General features: G+C 35.9%; 1 protein-coding gene across 6 annotated transcripts in view; it reads right to left on the bottom strand.

The window, feature by feature from the left end:
• The window catches only part of MAN1A2 (mannosidase alpha class 1A member 2), a 188,985-nt gene that overhangs the window by 66,503 nt on the left and 102,524 nt on the right, over window positions 1–19,958 (bottom strand). For all 6 annotated transcript variants that reach the window (XM_019837695.3, XM_003990510.6, XM_045033343.1 and 3 more), the window contains exons 7-8: window positions 17,786–17,909; window positions 13,438–13,531 (exon numbers count right to left, since the gene is read on the bottom strand). In XM_019837695.3, the coding sequence (XP_019693254.1) occupies window positions 13,438–13,531; window positions 17,786–17,909 (218 nt within the window). The remainder of the gene's footprint in view (window positions 1–13,437; window positions 13,532–17,785; window positions 17,910–19,958) is intronic.

Here is a 19,958-nt window from a genome sequence, read left to right as displayed (position 1 = left end):
TAATCCAAGATTACCAGGTATGCAAAGAAGCAGGAAAGAAACAACTCACAATGAGAATAAGGAACCAGTCAAAACTTTATCTAGAATTGACACAAATGGTACAGTGACCAGAGAAGAATATTAGAAGTTATTAGAACTGTGTTACCTATATTCAAATAGGCAAGTAGAGAGACAAGGAAGATATAAAAAGATCCAAAATGAATTTCTAAAGATGAAAACTACTGTGTTAGAGACAAGCAAATACAGTGGAAGGGATTAAATACAGTGGAAGGGATCAGATAATACATACAAAAAGATCAGTGAACTTGAAGGCACTGCAACAGAAATTACTGAACATGAAACAAAAAAAAATTTTTTTAAACAGAAACAAGTATCAGTGAACTAAGTGGGTCACTACACAAATAATTAGAATCTCTAAAAGAGAGACACGACAGAAAAACTATTTGAAGAAATAATGGCCAAAATTTTTCCAAATTTGATAATAACTGTAAACTCACATGATAATGAAAACACAACATATCAGCATTTGTGGGATGCCACTAAAGCAGTACACAAGGGAAAATTAACAGCATGAAACTCTATTAGAAAAAAAAAAAGGTTTCATATCAATGACTTCAGCTTCTACCTTAGAATCTAGAAAAGGAAAAGGAAATTAAACACAAAAGTAGGTTAAAAAAAAAGACAAATAATAAAGGTTGGGGTAAAAATCAGTGAAACAGAACCTACAGATTTTAAAAGGATAAGGGAGTATTATGAACAACTTTATGCCAATAAATTTTTAAAACTAGATGAAATGGACAAATTCTGATAGACCAAAATTACCAAAACTCACTCAAGAAGAAATAGATAATATGAACAACCTTCCATCTGTCAAAGAAATTGAAATTGTACTTAAAAACCTTCCCCCCAAAAAACTCCAGACTCAGATAGCTATGTTGGTGAATTCTATCAAACATTCAAGGAAACAACAATAAAACTGAGGAGGGAATACTTCACAACTCACTCTGAGGCCAGCATCGTAATAGTACTAAAACCAGACAAAGACAAAAAAGAAACCTACAGAGTTTCTTTTAACTTAACAAATCAATTATAAGAAAATATTGAAAGGCTAATACATCATGAACATCTAGAATAAATACGTATGATTTATTCTAGAAATGCAGAGAAGGTTTAACATTCAAAATCAATTATGTGGGGTGCCTGGGCGGCTCAGTCAGTTAAGCATCTGACTTTGGCTCAGGTCATGATCTCGCCGTTCATGGGTTCAAGCCCTGCATATGGCTCTGTGCTGACAGCTCAGACCCGGGAGAGAATCTCCCTCTCTCTACCCATCCCCCGCTCATGCTCTGTCTCTATCTCAAAAATAAACAAACATTAAAAAAATAAGATAAATCAATGTGATTCACTCTATTCAATAAACCAAAGAAGAAAATAGATGCACACACAAAATATTTAAAATACATTCCTGATAAAAAAAAATTTTAAGCAAACCAGGAAAAAGGAACTCCCTCAATATCACAAAGCGCATCTACAAAAAAAACCAAACCCTACTGTTAAAGACTGAATGCTTTCTCCCTAAGATTAGAAATCAAACAAGGCCGCTCCCTTTCATCACTTTTCTTCAACACTTCCCTACGGGCTCTAGCAGGTGCAAAGGCCAAAAAAGAAATGAATTAAATTTAAATAAATGGCATTCATATTGGAAACAAAGATGTAAGCTATCTTTACGTAGAGATAATAAGGTCATCTATGAAGAAAATTCAATGGAATCTACAAAAAAGCTACTAGAACTAAAAATTGAGGTTAGCAACTTGCAGACACAAGATGAACATACTAAATCAATTTTATTTCCATATTTTAGCAACAAAATATAAGAAACTGGAATTTAAAGTATCATTTTTAACAGCATCAACAATATGAAACATCTACAGGTAAATCTGGTGAAACACATGAAAGACCTGTGCACAGAAAGTGACAGAATATTTGAGAGAAGTGGTGAAGAATACCTAAATAAATGTTGAGACTGATATAACCTGTGCACAGGCCGGAAGATGTCAACTGTCAAACAGTGTTAAGATGTCAATTTCCCCCAAATGATTTCCCAATCAAAATACCAGTAGGGTTTTCTATAAATACTGACAAAGTGATGCTAAAATTAATATGGAAATGTAAAGGACTTAGATAACCAAGACAGTTTGGAGAAAGAAAAAACTCAGAGGGCTAATCCTACTTGATTTCAACACCTGTAATAAAGCTAGAGTAATCAAAACAGCATGGCATTGGCATAATAATACGTAAATAGGCCATCAGAACAGTAAAGAATCCAAAAACTTATACCTATATGTACAACTGATTTCTGACAAAGGTGCAAAGCCAAAGCCAATGCAGTGGAGAAAAGACAGTCTTTTCAACAAATGGGTGTATGGAATAATCAGACACCCACATGCAAAAGAGAAAAAAAAAAAAAAAAAAGAACGAAAGAAAAAAAAAAAAGAACTTTGATACCTATATAAAAATCAACTGAAAGCAGATCACAGACCAAAATATAAAACCTAAAGCTCTACAACTTTTAGAAGAAAACACAGAAGGAAATTTTGTGGCCTTGAGTTAGGCAAAGATTTCTTAGATACGACACAAAAGAATAATTCATTAAAAAAGACTGATAAAATGGGACTTCATAATTGGAATCTTTTTTCTTTAACATTGTTAAAGAATGAAAAGACAAGTCAAAGACTGAGAGAAAACATCCATTTACAAAATGGGCAACCGGAGAGGGGTCTGATCAGATAATTCACCAAAGAAGATAAATGGATGGGAAGTAGCTCATGAAAAAGACATCTCACTGGTGATTTGGGAAGTGTTAATCACCTATTACAGTGGCTAAAAGGAAAAGGCTGACCATGTCAAGTGCTAGTGCACGTGTGGAGGAACGTTGCTCATGGGAATGGAATATGGTACATCCACTTCAGAAAAGAGTTGGACAATTTTTACTAAGTTAAGCATACACACCTACCATTATGATACAAACATTCACTCCCAGGTCTTCACTCAACAAAAATGACAACGTATGTCAACATGAAGGCTTGTATGTCAATGCTCATAGCACTTTGTCTGTGATAACCCCAAAGTGGAAACAGCCCAAATGATCATCAACAGGTGAACGGAGAAACAAATCACAGTATTCTAGAAAGTAGAACTCTACTCAGAACTACTGATAAACACGGCATGGGCAAATCTCAAAATAATCATGCTCTGTGAAAGAAGCCAGACAAAAATAAAGCATACAAAGGATTCCATTTATACAAAGCTCTACAAATGCAAATGTATCTATGACGAAAGAAAGCAGATCAGCAGTTGCTTAAGGAAGAAGTGAGAAGGGGAGTGAAAGAAGAATCATAAAGGGGGATGAGGAAACCTTTAGAGGTGATAGATAGGTTCATTATTTTGATTGCAGTGATGATTCCATAGGTATATACTCATTTAAAAACTTACCAAACTGTACACTTTAAACATGTACCATTCATTATATGTCAATGACACCTGTTTGTTTATTTAGAGCAGGCATGCAAGCAGGGGAGGGGCAGAGACGGAGAGAGAGAATCACAAGCAGGCTCTGCACTCTCAGTGCAGAGCCCAACGCAGGGCTCGATCTCACAAACTGTGAGATCATGACCTGAGCTGAAATCGAATCGGGACGCTTAACTTACTGAGCCACCCAGGCTCCCTGACTCTACCTTAATAAAGCTGTTATTAAAAAAGCAAGTAAACAAAACAAAAAAGATACCTGAAGTTAGTCCTATCAGTAATGCAACAAACTTAACTCCATTTAAAAAATACTGAGAATCACACTGGAATTCAAAAAAAAATTTTTTAAACCTCTATAAATACACCATAAAACTTTTTAATCAAGATATACCTAAATAAAATTGCTCAGGAAACTGAAAATAAGGAAATGGTCAAAAGTGAGTTGGGGATGGATAGGAGGTTTGTATAGAAGATTTGGAAGAGTAAGCAAGAGAAGTAAACTGATCAAAGAACTGTCAGAGGTACAAAAGATCCAGGTGGAATTGGAAATTATAAATTTATAGCAACTTCAACATAACTACAGATGATTTTCATCAGCAATGCTCAGCTGAGTCTACAAATGGGAAAGGTAGATGGCTGGGTTGATACAAGTTTTGGGATTTGAAGGACAGATAAAATAGAAGGTAAAGTACTCGAATACTCCCCCATTGGTTTGGATCCTATGCAGTCTAGGCTGGATACGAAAAGAAGCAACAGGTCACCAATCCTCTTGTCCAAATATTCAGGATCCTTGCTCCATTGTTTTGTTGCACCCAACCAGGTAAAACAGCAGCCCAGTTGTCAGTCTGCTCTACTATTATCCCCAAATTCGCAACTTTCACCATGAATGAGAACCCCAACATTGCTTGTCAACTTTAGCGTGACTTCTTGATTACTGTTCTTTCCCAGTCCTTAAAGCAGGTATTTGAAATCTCTTCTTCAAAAGTCCCCTACAGCTCTACCTTCTGCCTACTCTCAGCATACAACCCTGCTTCCTAATTCACAGAAAAATATAGACCACTGATGGGGGAGAAAGGAAACCCTAAAAACGTATCTTTCAACTTGTTGCACCCCCAACTATCATTTTATCTGTTCGCTTTGCTTATTAAAGAGGAAGAAATACCCCTTCTCTACATACTCCATCTAGCTCTGGACCCTAACTATTTCTGCTTCCTTCTCAGGAATCCTCCCCCTCTTGGCTGGTTTTATCTATAACATCTACCCTTCAACTGAATTTAAATGTTTATTAACATCTTAAAACTGAATAATCTTTCTTGAAGATACTATACTCTTTGAGTTTGAAACCTATCAGATGTTTACTGAAAAAAAAAAAGTGAAAAAAGAGAAATCATGGATGATGTCTAGATTTCTGGCTGGGCAAATGGGTGAACAATGGTGCTCTTCACTGAAATTGATAATACTGAAGGAGGAAATGATTTAAAGTAGAAGGAGTTTGAATTTGGGGCATGTGGAATTTGAGGCACTAGCTGGATATCCAAATAGATGTGACAAACAGACAGTCAGGTATGTGGAAATCCCGAGAGACTGGGGATATACACTTGGGAGTTATCAATATATGAAACAGATTTGAGCCATGGGAGTTTGCAGGGAGTGATTAAAGAACACAAATGGTACGTTGGGGCATGACACTTACACAAGAGTCATTCAAGTAACACATTGGGCATTTTCTATTTTGTCCTAGCCACCCACAAATATTTCTAGGCATGGTGTCATCTACAGAAAGGATTAACAAATGAGCAGGAAAGAAAACAAGATAACGGAGACATACAGGAATTAAAGGAGGTAAAATAACAGGGTAATTAGCAGAGAAAGGCCAAAGTCTTTGGTATCATGATTTAGAGGAGATGTTGTTTAGGTCTGTGAATTACTGCCAGGGTTTACAGATTTAGTTCTAAGTTACCAAGGCTCTAGGACAACAAAGAGGTTCTCTCCAGCTCTTCTAGGCTGTTGCTCTAGTTGAAGATTATATGCTTAATAAATGAATAAACAGCCGAAGCCTGAGATCCATGGTAACCTCAGAATTTATCACCCAGTAGTCTGACCTTGCTTAAACCACTGAATCATGTCTTCCCAGGTGTCAAATCTGATGAACCATGTCACTCTCAGGTCCTTTGGAGATGCAGACATTGATAACACATCATAAAGCACTACTAAATATCAATGATTCGTACGATCTGCCTCAGCATGTTATTAAGTTAATGGCAGGTTTCTAACGGAAGGTATTTTTTGAAGTTTTCTTATAGGAAATTCTAGAATAAAAGCTGATATTTGTATCATGTCATGGATTATGAGGCATTTTCAAACACAGTACCTCAAAAATATGACCTACATGATCATCCTATTAGAAAAGGATAATGAGAACAGATGAAGAAACAAAAAGCATGGAGAAGTTAAATAACTCATCTAAATTATTACAGTAAATTATTAAGCAGGAAAGCCAGGGTTAGTCTTCTAACTCATATCCATACTTGTTTTTTCCATGATTTTTAATTTAGTAGTATAAAACATACTGAATCCGTAATGAACAATTTCCTATATTTTCTTCCCTTTAGTCATTATATGGCATAGGCTAAGCGCTGTGCTTGGAAAGCCAGTGAGAAAACAAAGAGGAGAAAAGAGAAAAAAATACTAATAATGTGCCTTTAAATCTAGGTTCCTTACTATGTTCTTTTATATCTGTTGCCAAGTACTTTTCCTGAAGGTAATTACCAGTAATTATTCTCTGTGATTGCTATGTGCATGTCGCAGACACCACCATTACTCTAATTACAATACAGTCAGCCAAAGCTGGATTGTTAAATTTCAGTTCGATTCACTGTTTGTTTTGCAGACTATTTATAGATGTGACAGATGTATAGTGCTCAAAGACAATAATGGATTTGATACACTTTTCTGAAGCTGATATAAAATATACAAAAACATTAAAAGGAACAAATTGGACAATTCAGTGAAGACCACAGCTGCTAAAAGGATATTAGGATAGTTTCCCTAGGATTTTGAAGTCCCCTTGCTAAAATAACCAGTGAATTGTTCTTTCTGTAACATTCTCAAAATTAATAACTGCTATGTGTGAATATATTCTGAAGAAGTAATTTGAATTTATTGTGAGAAGAAAAGGAAGAATGAAATATTTTATTGCCATTTTTTAATTGTGACGAAATATATGTAACATGAAAGTTGCCACTTTAATCATGCTTTAAGTGTACCATTCAGGAGCATTAATTACATTCACAATGTTGTACAGCTCTATTTCCAAAACTTTTTCATCATCCCAAAGAGAAACTCTGTACCTGTGGAGTAATAATTCCCACCTCCCCTTTCACCCAAGTCTCAACCACTAATCCACTTTCTGACTATGAACTTGACTGCTTTAGACTATTTGGTAAAGTGCAATCATACAGGACTTGTCCTTCTTGTGACTGGGCTTTTTCATTTATCACAATGCCTTCCAGGCTCATCTGTGTGGCAGCGTGTGGCAGCTCTTCATTCCTGTCACAGCCAAACGATGCTCCATTGTGTGCATGTGCCACAATGTGTTCATTCATTCATCTGTTGGACACTTTGGGTGTTTCTACTTTGGCTACTGTGAATAACGGTTGTGTGAACGTTAGCATACAAGTATCTCAGTCCTTACTTTCAAACTTTGGGGTATATACTCAGGAGTTAAATTGCTGGATCACAGTGGGTTTTCTGTAGTTAACTTTTTGAGGAATTACCAAATTGTTTTTCACGGTGTACGTTCCCAGCAGCGATGTATAAGGATTCCAATTTCTCCCCACCTTTGCTTACACATATTTTCTGTCTTTTTGATGACAGCCATCATAGTAGGTATGAAGTGGAATCTCATCGTGCTTTTTTGACTTGCCTTTCCCTAATGACTAACGATAACGAGCATCTTTTTCACATGTTTATTTTCCACTTGCAGATCTTCTTTGGAGAAATGTCTATTCAAGTTCTTTGCCCATTTTTTTTAACCATCTTTTCGTTGCTGAGTTGTAGAAGTTCTTCATATATTCTGGATATTAAACTCTTATCAGATATGTGATTTGCAAATATTTTCTCACATTCTGTGGGTTGTCTTCCACTGTCATGATAGTCCTTTGATGCACAAGTTTTTACTTTTAATACAATCCAATTTATCTACTACTTTTTCTTTTGTTGCTTCTGCTTCTGAAGAAACCACTGCCAAATCCAAGGTCATGAAGATTTGTCCCTGTTTCCTCCTAAGAGTTTTATAATTTATTTCTTATTTTTAGGGTCTTTGATGCATTTTGAGCTAAGTTTTGTATATAAAGTAAGGGCCCAATTTCATTCTTTTTCATGTCATTACTCAATTTTCACAGTACTATTTAAGAGAAAAAGTTGTATTTTTAATAATTAAGATGCTGTGAATGCTATACTGTTCGTCATTTTAAAGGCTGGCAATTCTCAGACAGTGAGTTATTTTTTTTTTTCAGTATTCTAAGATTTTGATGTGGAAAATGACATCCTCTTTTTTATTTAAAAATGTTTGTGCACAGGGATGCCTGGGTGGCTCAGCTGGTTAAGCAGCCAACTCTTGATTTTGACTGAGGTCATGATCTCACAATTCATGAGTTTGAGCCCCGTGTTGGGTTCTGCGCTGACAACATGGAGCTTGCTTGAGATTCCATCTCTCCCTCTCTCTCTCTGCCCCTTCCCCACACCTGCTCTCTCCACCTCTCTCAAAATAAATAAATAAACTTAAAAAAATATTTGTGGGGTGCCCAGGTGGCTCAGTCAGTTAAGTGTCCGACTTTAGCTCACATCATGATCTTGCAGTTCATGGGTTCAAGTCCCGTGTTGGGCTCTGTGCTGACAGCTCAGAGCCTGGAGCCTGCTTCAGATTCTGTCTGTCTCTCTCTGCCCTTCCTCTGCTCCCACTCTCTCCCTCTCCCTCTCAAAAATAAATAAAACATCAAAAAGAGTTTTAAAAAATATTTGTGCACAGTGAAGGAAACCATCAACCAAATGAAAAGGCAACCTACTGAGTGGGAAGAAAATATCTGCTATCGATATACCTGGTGAGGGGTTGATATCCAAAATACATAAAGAACTCATACAACTCAATAACAAAAAAACAAAACAAATAACCCAATTAAAAAATGTGCAGAGTATCTGAAGAGACATTTTTCTAGAGAAGACATAAAGATGGCCAACAGGTACATGAAAAGATGCTCAACATAACTAATTATCAAGGAAATGCAAACCAAAACCATAATGAGATACTACCTTACATCTGTCAGAATGGCTATTATCAAAAAGTCAAGAAATAACAAGTGCTGATAAGGATGTGGAGAAAAGGGACCCCCTTGTGCATTGTTGGTAGGGATGTACATTGCTGCAGCCACTACAGAAAACAGTATGGAGGTTTCTCAAAAATTAAAAACAAAAACATTAATTCAAAAAGATGTACATACCTCTAAGTTCATTGTAGCATTATTTACAATAGCCAAGATATGGAAGCAACCTCAGTGTTTATCCATAGAAGAATAAAGAAGATGTAGTGCATATATAATGGATTATTACTTGGCCACAAAAAAGAATAAGATCTTGCCGTCTGTGACAATATAGACAGACTTGGAGCGTATTATGCAAAGTGAAAGAAGTCATACAGAGAAAAACAAATACTGTATAATTTCACTTATATGTAGAATCTAAAAAAAACAAACAAAATTAAAGAAAAAGTGACTCACAGATACACAGAACTAGTGGTTGCCAGAAGGGGGGGGGGGCGGGGCAATGGGAGAAACACGTGAAGGGGATTAAGATTTACAAACTTCCAGTTATAAAATAAACAAGTCGTGGAAATATGATGTATAGCATAGGGGAATACAGTCAGTAATATAGTAATAACTTTGTACAGAGACAGTAACTAGACCTATCAAGGTGATGATTTCATAATGTATAAAAACACAGAACCACTATGTGGTATACCTGAAACTAATATAATATTGTATGTCAACTATAAATCAATAAAAAAAAAGGAACAACAGTGAAAAATAACCTGGTGGAAGCAACCCTAAAGTCATCAGCTGATGAATGGATAAACAACAGTGGTATATCCATAAAATGGGAGAATTATTCAGGCATTAAAAAATCCAAGTACTGATACAAGGTATAATATGGAAGAATCTTTAAAACATTTTGCTAAATCAAAGAGGCCAATCACAAAAGACCACACAGTATGTGGATGACATGAGAAGTCTAGAACAGACAAATCTAGAGAGACACAAGAATAGATTAGTGGTTGTTTAAAGCTGCGGAGAGTGGGGAATAGGCAAATAGACGGGTGATGGCTAAATGGTACAGGATTCCTTCGGGGGTTAATGAAAATGTTCTAAAGTTGATGTTGAGGATGGTTATAAATACTAAAACCCATTCAACTGTATATTCTGAATGGGTAAATTATATGGCACATGTGCTGTTTCTCAATAAAGCTGCTTTAAAAAAATGTTTTTAACCTTACTTTAAAACTGATAGATGTCCATTATCAAATTTAGATTAATACAGATAAAAAGAAGAAAATAAAAACAAGCATTCAGGAAAAAACACAGATAATGTATTTATCTAAGCCAAGTATTCTGTAACCTAACTTTTAATGGCTGCCTAGTATATTATATCTGAAGGTACTACAATTTATTTAACTAAATCTCTTTCATAGGATGTTTAAAACTGCACTGTCCAATGCAACAGGCACTAGTCACAAGTAGCTATTTACTTAAATTAACTAAAAGTAAATAAAATTTAAATGCAGCTCTACATCTGTACTAACATTTCCAGTGTTCAACAGCATATGCATTTAGTGACACCTATACAGATAGCATAGATATAGAACATTTTTCTCATTACAGAAAGTTCTATTGGACAAGACTGCTTTAGAATGTTTCCAAATTATTCATATTATAAATAACTTCAAAGTTATTGCAAATAAACTTTATATATATATGTGTGTGTGTGTGTGTGTGTGTGTGTGTGTATGTGTGTGTGTATATATACATATATATAGAAACATATATATGTATATATATGTCCAAATTTCTTTGGAATAAATACCTAGAAATAAGTCGCTGGTTCAAAGGGCATACAAATTTTTCAGTTTTTGAAGCTCTGGATACAGGGATATGCCCATTTCCTTTATTAATTTAATAGATAAAGAATAGTGTCTTCTGTTTAAAAGCTGCATTGGGAATCACTATGTTGTATACCTGAAACTCATCCAGTTGACCCTTGAACAACATGGGTTTAAACTGTGCAGGTCCATTTACATGCAGATTTTTTTTCAATACAGTATAGTACTGTAAATGTATTTACTATTCCTTGTGATATTCTTAATATTTTATGTAGCTTTAAGAATATAACACACAAAATTTGTGTTAATCAACTGTTTGTTATTGGTAAGGCTTTTCAGTCAACTACTAGGCTCCTGGTAGTTAAGTTTTGGGTGGGAGTCAAACTCCCACTTCCGACTGTGCCCCTAATCTCCACATTGTTCAAAGGTCAACCGTATAATATTGTATGTCAACTACACTTCAATGAAATAAATAAAATAAAAAAGCTGCATTGACTTATGGTGGTGGTGAAGCGGGAAGTGAGGGACAAAGATCTCTACAAACAGGACACCAAAGATGGCAGTGTTGCAAATTCTACTATAGAATTTATATAGTAAATTATATAGAATTTATATATATAGTACCAGTCTGTACAGAAAGAGGATGTTGTCACATTACATTGTCTCCATATACCACATACCTTCAGTAACACCACTCTTAGGATTAAAAATGCACATCTGTTTATTGTCCATTTGTGTTCTGTTTTTTCATGAACCAATTTTTCTCAGTGTATCTTTCTATTAAGGATGATTATCTTTTTTCTTATTATCTTATAAGAGTTCTTGATATACAGAAGATATGAACACTCTGTTTTCCAAATACAATCAAATGTATTTCCTTAGCTTGCTATTTGCCTTTCCTAGGAAATGTAAGAGGTTAACATTTGGATAGTAAAAACTGATACCTTTTCTTTAAGGAGAAGGTTTTCCTGATTACAAAAAAAAAAAAATCTAGTATTTTTATGTTGTTATTTTTTACAGTTCAAGTTAAGCTTTACGTTATAGAATATACACTGGCATATGACATAAAGAAGGAACTGAACATAATTTTTTCCTGATATTAGAGTTATTCCCAAATCTTAATAAAACTCTAAGAGGGAAATGTACTTTAGAATTTTAATAAAATTCACCCAAGTTACTAAGCAGACATCCAAACCAGTCATCCTTATCTGGAATAAGAAAAGCACATTTTTATATTTTAGCAATGCTGTCTTTGGGGTTTTGTTTTTTCCAAAAAAGTATCATTTCCACTCAGTAGAGGCACAGATCTTGTATTTTCTTCAAAATAAAGACAAAAATGAGCTACATGTAAAGAATTCCAGAAGAGGAAAAAGAAAAGTACAGAAGAGGAACCAAAGACTGAGATTTATTCCCAGATCCACGAAAGACACAACTCTACTGACCACTGTGCTTTCCTTTCACAAAATAAAAGACAATTTCCTTGAGAGGAGCCCCCAAGATTCCATGACAAATGTTTTCCTACTCTTGGTAGCAAACACCAGCATAATTTCTCACTGATGGATTAAACATTATTTTCCATACATAAAATTAAGAGATTGTTATTTTCACCTCATTTTCTACTGTTTCATTATGATTTCATTAGTCTCAAAAATAACCCAACTATGTCATACTAGGGGCAAAGTAACACATTCTACTCTTTGTTTTCGTTCTCTTTCAAGAGAGAATACCATTGGTAAACCCATATTTTATTTCAATTCTGCAAGTTCCACATTTCCAAATAAACATTTATTATTTTAAAAAAATTTTTAAACCTTTATTTTTGAGAGAGAGACAGAGTGAGAGCAGGGGAGGAACAGAGAGAGAGGGAGACACAGAATCCAAAGCAGGCTCCAGGCTCTAAGCTGTCAGCACAGAGCCCGATGTGGGGCTCGAACCCACGAACCGTGAGATCATGACCTGAGCCGAAGTTGGATGCTTAACCAACTGAGCCACCCAGGCGCCGCAACATTTGTTATTTTAAAAAAATCTATTCCTTCGAAGATCAATTCTAAAGCTTTAAAACATCACCCTCTCATCAAACAAAATACCTTCTCCTCACCGAGGAAGTCACTTCTGCCAGTCTCACATCACAACTGGTACATGTCTGTACCATAACACTTACCACATTATATTCCAGCTCCAACGACTTTGAAGTGTGTCTGCTTCCCCTGCTGGCCTGGGAGCTCCCTAAACTCAGACCAAGTTCTACATAGTTATCCCTCATCTCTAGTTTCATCCAAGCATTTGGCACAGAATCTGAATAATAAGACCTGGTATCTTCTGTTAAAATGACTGGACAAATCTTGTCCAAGAGCAACTGCGCCCCCCCCTTTCTAATCATTTAAGACCCCTGTTTGTTCTTCATATTCCTTAATAAATACCTATCCAAAGCAATGCTCTTATTTACATGAAGCTAGGGTTTATAAATAGGGGGAACCCTTTTTTTTTTTTTTTGCAAAGGCGGCACTATTTTTAACAAAGTACTTACACATTAATGGAGTAAAATACTGCTTGTGACACAGGTTATTAGTGTTTCCATTTACACGTAGAAAAACTGAAGCGACAAAAGATTAGAAATTTGCCAAAGGTAACGGCACTAGCAGATCACAGGGTTAGAAGCTGAGGGGTTCCAACCATACGTGTCATGGACTTTTCACTACATCAAGCAAGTCTCCAGACAAATAACCTTTTGACATAGCATCGGCTGTACTAGAAATACTTACACTGACCCCAGCGACCTGTTCTTGGGTTCAAATAATTTGGATAAAGACCATTTGGACGATCCATTTTCTGAAGTAGTTTCCGAATATGCATGACCTTAACAAAAATAAAGAATACAATTAATAAAGTAAATGTCAACTAGGCTTTGTGGTTTTTCCTCACTCAGAACCTACACCATCTCCCGTGTGTGTCTGTGTGTGTGGTGGTGGTGGTGGTGGTAGTGGTCAGGAAAGGCTTCTACTTTATAAATGACTCGTTATTTTTACCAGATGATATACCACCATTATTTAAAATTCAAGAAACAATTGAAAATATGAAGAGCACAGAAAAAAACTAATTTAAATGCCAACATTTTACTATTCGGAAATAACCATCAGAAACATCAGTAATACACATCATTCCAGACACATTTAATATGTGCATATCTAAATATAAAAACAAATAATTTCATAGAAATGGAATCATAAAAGGACATTTATAATAAGAAGTATGAAACTAACCTGAATAGGTGAAAAAGTGAACTAAATTACTGAACTCTAAATATTGATCCCATAATAGAAATACTGAAAATTCCTAAAATCCCCAAAATTTTGATTCCTGAAAGATCTCCCTAAAGCTACGGAGGAAAGAAATCACAAAAATATATTAAGAAGCTAGAAACTTTCTCAGGGACTTTATCTGCATTCATCTATACACTGGATGGATTTTGAGAGTGCACAAATGTATTCTACTCCTTGTATTCTTATTTGAGAATGTTCCTTTTACCTCTGAAGGATAACCTGCTCAGTATGCATGACTTGGGGAAACATCTTCACAGAACCTTATATATACTTCATTATTTTCTGGCTTGAGCACAGCACAAATCCTGTTAGGACAATGTCCCGGTCATCTTTCATTTGGCTGGACTTTGTCATTAGGCGGTTTTAGGAACTGGCCCAAGGATGGTGTGTTGTCTGTGTTCTTTCAAGGCTGAGACCAACTCTATGTACAATCCCAATCTGAATAATTCCGTGAACCACGATTAGGCAGTTTGAAATGATGCCATTAGGGATAATAAAATATTACCTTCTTTTGTCTTCTGAAAATTAGGCATACGTTGAATCCTCTCTGCCTCTTTCAGCTGCCTTTCCTTTCTGAATATTTTATCCATCTCTTTTTTACTGTCGACACCTTTACTAGCTTGTCTCAATTTTGTCTTCTAAGTCCATCATTGTCTTTGAACACCTCCTTTGTACTGCTTCCAATTTGGCTTTCATTTTTGGTGGTAACTGTTTCTTGCAATTTGTTACTGATAGCACATCTTAACTGTCTCTGAGCACTCTATTTCTGTTGATATACTCGTTTCACAGAGAGGAGGGCTTCATTATCTTCCCTCTCATGGCAATGTTCGGTCAGGATTTAATTGCTATTTCCTGAGAAGTATTTTTTGGGCATCTCTTATATATCCTGTTCCTTCCCTCTTTTTTTCTGATAATATACCTCTGTATAAATTCTATCCTTGTTCTTTCTTTCCTGATGAATTACTCATTGTTATTTTCCTTGAACCAGCTATTTGCACAAGGATGACATAAAAGGCCAGGAAGAGACCGGACGCCTTTGCTTTTCCCCAGATAACCGAGACTAGCAATGCAGTAGCACTGCTCATAAAAGAAAATGTGTCATGCATTCTCTTCCCTCACTGAAGTTTCCTGAGAATTCTGTTATCCTAGCTTCTCAACACGCCTGTAGAAGGGTCCAAAGAAGCACCCACCATCAGTCCGTGACCCTGTTCTCAATGCTGCTAATGAGGACTTCGGTTCTGCACCTCTAGATCTACCATTTATTTCAGGGAACTGTGCTCTTCTGGTTTTTTATTCTTGAAATCTGCAGCCACAAATATCCTCTCTTGTTTCCCAAACCTCTCTGCCCTTGATTACGGCAACCTTTTCTCTTATTTTGTGGTGTGAAATATCAAGTATCTCTTAATTCTGTTAAAAAGGGAATTTGCAGTTCTCTCTCTCCCTCCTGTCACTTTTAGGTGATTCCTATCTGTCAGATCCTCTACTTCAGAAATACCATATGCTAGATTACCTTCATTTTATACATTTATCAGCTTTTAATCTCTTCATGCTTTTTCTTGGTTTCCACTATGATGGTCTCCTGCTTTTCCACGTTAGTAAATCGGTTTTCAATTATGTAAAGTCACTGCTTTGTTGTTTTTCGTTTATTTATTCATAATAGAAATATAATGTTTTAAGATCTCAATTTGTTTCTTCAGTTCTGCAATCTTTTTGTATCATTATTTCTTTTGAGTTATAATTTTACTGAGTTCACTTGCTATTACAGTATAAATTACAGTGACTTCATGAAATTTGAAAGTGGGTTCTTTATCAGTCTTTTACATGCTATTTACCACCACGGTTTTGTTACTACCCTGTTGCAGTATGTTTATATACTTGCCACGTTTTCCCTCTGCGTCTTGCTCACGTTTAACAGGGTTGGCTCTGACCTGAACTTTGGTTTGATATGTTACAGCTGCAGTGTCTCTGAATTCATCCCTACTGTGTCAGGTGGGTGAGAGGGGAGTATTCCTCCCCTCCTGGACACAATTTGAGATCTGGAGTCCCAGTGTTCAGGGAAGATGGAGGCAAGACCCCTCGGGAGCTGTGGACAAGTGAACACTCCACACCCTCGGCACTGGTGTCCTCTGTGAGATGGACTGATGGGGAGTGCCAGGAATCTGATGACGTGCTTCCTTTGCCCAGTAAGGTTCAGAACAAGGTGGGAAACAGACGTTAAGTACCATACCACAAGCTTTCTGCTTCTTGGCTGTCACATACTTATGACATGAGACTGCAGCCTCTCCTTTCATTGCTATGGATAAATGTTTGCCGGTCTTTAAGATTTTTGTTAATTTCATCAGGAAAAGAAAAATTCTGTGTCTTCCTTCACTGCTGTCTTTACCTGCAAATTCTTCTCAACCGATGAAAACAGCTCACACATGGAATATACACAGATTCCACTCACATCCCAATTTAAGAAATGCAACACTACAAACACCTTTGCTGCACTGTTTATACATTTACAGAGCACGGACTCTGTCCTGGCTGTACTCACAGTTCTGAGTTTTATGTTCATCACTTCTGAATCCCCACACAAAACATATTATTCAGCTCTGCTTGTTTTTAACTAAATTTTTAAAAAAGGTTGTATCATATTCTTTTAATTGATAAATATAATTCAATTCTTCCTACTGCTGTACTGAATTTTATTATATAAATTGCTAATGCAAATGATTCTTCTATGTATAGTATGGTGTAAATGTACATATCAAAGAGTGGAATTGCTGGGTCACAGGGTATATGTATTTTCAACTTCACTAGATTTGTCTTTTAAATTTAAGCCTTTAATGCTCCTCAAATGGTTATAATCTGCAATGCTGCCCGTCATAATGTTTCCACATATATATGGATCTATTTAAGGAACATTTATTCTGTTCATCAGTCTATTTGTCTTTATGCACCAACACTTCCCTGTGAGTGTCGATATGGGTAATGCAAACCCACTCCACATTTCTCCTCTATATAAATTCTAGAAGAATCTTGTCAAGTTTCATTTTTTTAAAAGAAGCCACTGGAGTTCTAAGTGGCACGGAATTAACGCTACAGATCAATCTGGAAAAGACTAAAGTTTTTATGATACTGTTTAGCTGTACATGAACAGAACATCCTTCTCCATTTACTTAGGTCCTCCTCAATGTCATTCAAGTGTTTTGAACTTTATTTATCTTTTGTTAAGCTTATTTGTAAGGAAGTTACACTCTTGTTCCCATCATGTAAAGTTCCTACCACATATGTGTTTGTTAACATAGATACTTTCTTGCCTGTTGTAGTTGCTGCAGAGAAATGCTGGTGATTTTTCATACGTATATTGATCTTCTATTCAAAACTATAAATATGCTCTTATTTCTAATAGTTTAAATACAGATTATTTTAAGATTTCAGGTGGATAATCATGTAATCTGTGAATGATTATTTTTTTCCTTCTTCCTTTTCAATTCAATTCAATTCTTTAACTTTCTGTTCACTTTGTTTTTCTTGTTCTGGGGCTAGGGACACTGCAACACGATGCTGAATAGAGATGGCAACAGAATTTTCACAAAACTACTAGTGGTTACACTTCTCAAATAACAGTAAATATTGTAAAGAGAATGGACATTCCTTTAGATAGTTTAAAAAAAAAAGGGGGGGGGGGCCCAGAGTACTGACATACACCTTCCTGGAAAGGCAAACATTTTCCAAGCAACGATGTTCGGTAAATCTTAAAGAACTCTTTTATGATAAACAAAGAGAAGGCGGCGAGAAAACTGACCTTCTTGTAGTAGACGGGGTCCCCTGTCAGGTAGCTGAGGTGGACAAACTCCATGTGCAGTGTACCAAATTCGGCAAGAATGCTGCTACCTGCAGATGCCCAGCCCCAGTTCCGCCCTACTCCACTGAGGGAAGGCAAAGGTCAAAGGAGACAGAATTGGAAAAAGACCAGAACATTTTTGTAATGAGTACATAAACTTTAATTCTTTTAGAAATTATTATATAGAACACAATAGCTTGTTTATATCTAACAGATTATTATTTATAACTTTTTTTGAATAGGTACTATATCCACATGTTTTAAAAATCAAAACAATACAGGAAAGTATACAGTAAATAAATAGATTTCATCCCTGACCTCTCACGTCTCTTCACCCTATCAGGCCCCACAGATAATCACTTGCATTAGTTTCTTATGTATTACTATGCATATATAAGCAATCCAAATATCTATTATTTCCTCCTCTATTACACAAAATATAGCAAAGTATACATACTCCTCTGCATCTTGCATTTTAAGATACACTGCAGGGGTCTTTCCATAATTGGTTCATCAACAACTTTCTCATTTTTTTTTAAACAACTGTACAAAATTCTATGATATTAATGATTTTCAATTTGAATGCCCCACCCCAGAGGCATATGAAAATGTGTGAGAGCATTCTGAGTTGTATCGAACCTTGAAGGTGCAATTTACGTTTATTGTGTTAGGGCCAAAGATGTAACGTGCCTGAGAATGGTTAAGTCAGTGGCATACAATAAAGAACTGTCCTGCCCCAAATGCTGATATACATGTGTAAAACACCACTATATTACACAAACATAATTTAATCAATCCTCTGTTGGTGGTCCTTCATCATTTTTCTAATATTTTGCTATTAATAAAGACTGACAGTGAATAATCTTATGTACATCTTTTTTGTGCTTATATATTCTTAGGGTATCTTCCTGCCTTTTTTCAGCCTGCCTTATAATTTACTGGAAGCTAGACTATATAAATGAAAAAGCACAGACACTTTGAACATTATATTCTTTCTAAAGGTTAAGTTCCTTCTGAAACACAGGTTGAGTGCAGGCAGACTTAAGGGGAGTCTATTTCCATTTTACCTCTATATCTAGGGAGTGCCCTCTGGGACCGCGGCTGGAAGTCTGGGGTGTTAACAAGCGCCCTTTACCTTGGCAGCCTTAAACACTAATATCTTTCTCCCCAGTACCATGTGGCTGTTACATTTTTTTCTTTGCCCTTTAGCCTCCAACCACGATTTCCTTCTAAGTTTCCTTGAGTCTTGCCCCCATGCACATAAAGTTGCAGAATCAACCAACAATTTGAGGGAAATGTATAAATTGCTGGGCTTAGAAATTTCTCTGCAATTCCTTCCTGTCTTGAGATTTTGTCTCTCATGCCTCAGCCACTCTGGCAACTCTACCTGAGCATAGTCTCCTCTGCCCCAAATCACCACCCCTTGAGGCTTGGCCTCTCTGCCTGCACAATGATTTAAAACATGTCCTCAGGAAAAAAGCCAATATTTATATGGATATGACCTTCTCCTAGAAGTCCTCCCTCAGTTAGTTGCTCCAATGTCATTAAACTGCTTTGCTTAGCTGTTATGATTGGTTTTGTTATGGGAGGACTAGTCTGATAACGGTTGGAACAGGAAGTCTAGGCTAATTATTCAAGTAGCAGAGCTCATGGATTATTTCTATGAGAACTCTAAACCATTCTCCAGGGTCTTTTCTACTTTCAGGAGGAAGTAAAAATACAAATCTTTCTCTTATTTTATATCCACTTGTATGCCGCCAATTCAATATACCATTATTATTTATCTGTCTTGAGAAAACATTAAAATAGATAAAGTTCTTTAATTATTTGGTGCTATTTTCATATTGGCTTTGAAAATATGCTAGGAAAATGCCACACATTTTTTTTTGTAGCTAGAAGTGAGAATCAAAGAAGAAATATGGATATAGTAAACTACACAGAACAGTCATTCATTTCCAAATATTAAGTGCCTAGTATGCTCTGGGAGATACAGTATTGAACCTGACATGTAACATTTCTGCTCCTACATTAAATAAGACCATTTTAAATAGTGATAATTTCATACAGAAATTAGAATACTGAGTACTAGTGATAGAAGGTAAGTTAAAGGAAAGGTTCTTTATATATAGTGTTC

This window comes from Felis catus, chromosome C1, assembly GCF_018350175.1.
Source record: "Felis catus isolate Fca126 chromosome C1, F.catus_Fca126_mat1.0, whole genome shotgun sequence".
NCBI classification, from domain to species: domain Eukaryota; kingdom Metazoa; phylum Chordata; class Mammalia; order Carnivora; family Felidae; genus Felis; species Felis catus.
The sequence above is the reverse complement of the archived record's forward strand: the minus strand, read 5'-3'. Positions and strand labels throughout refer to the sequence as shown.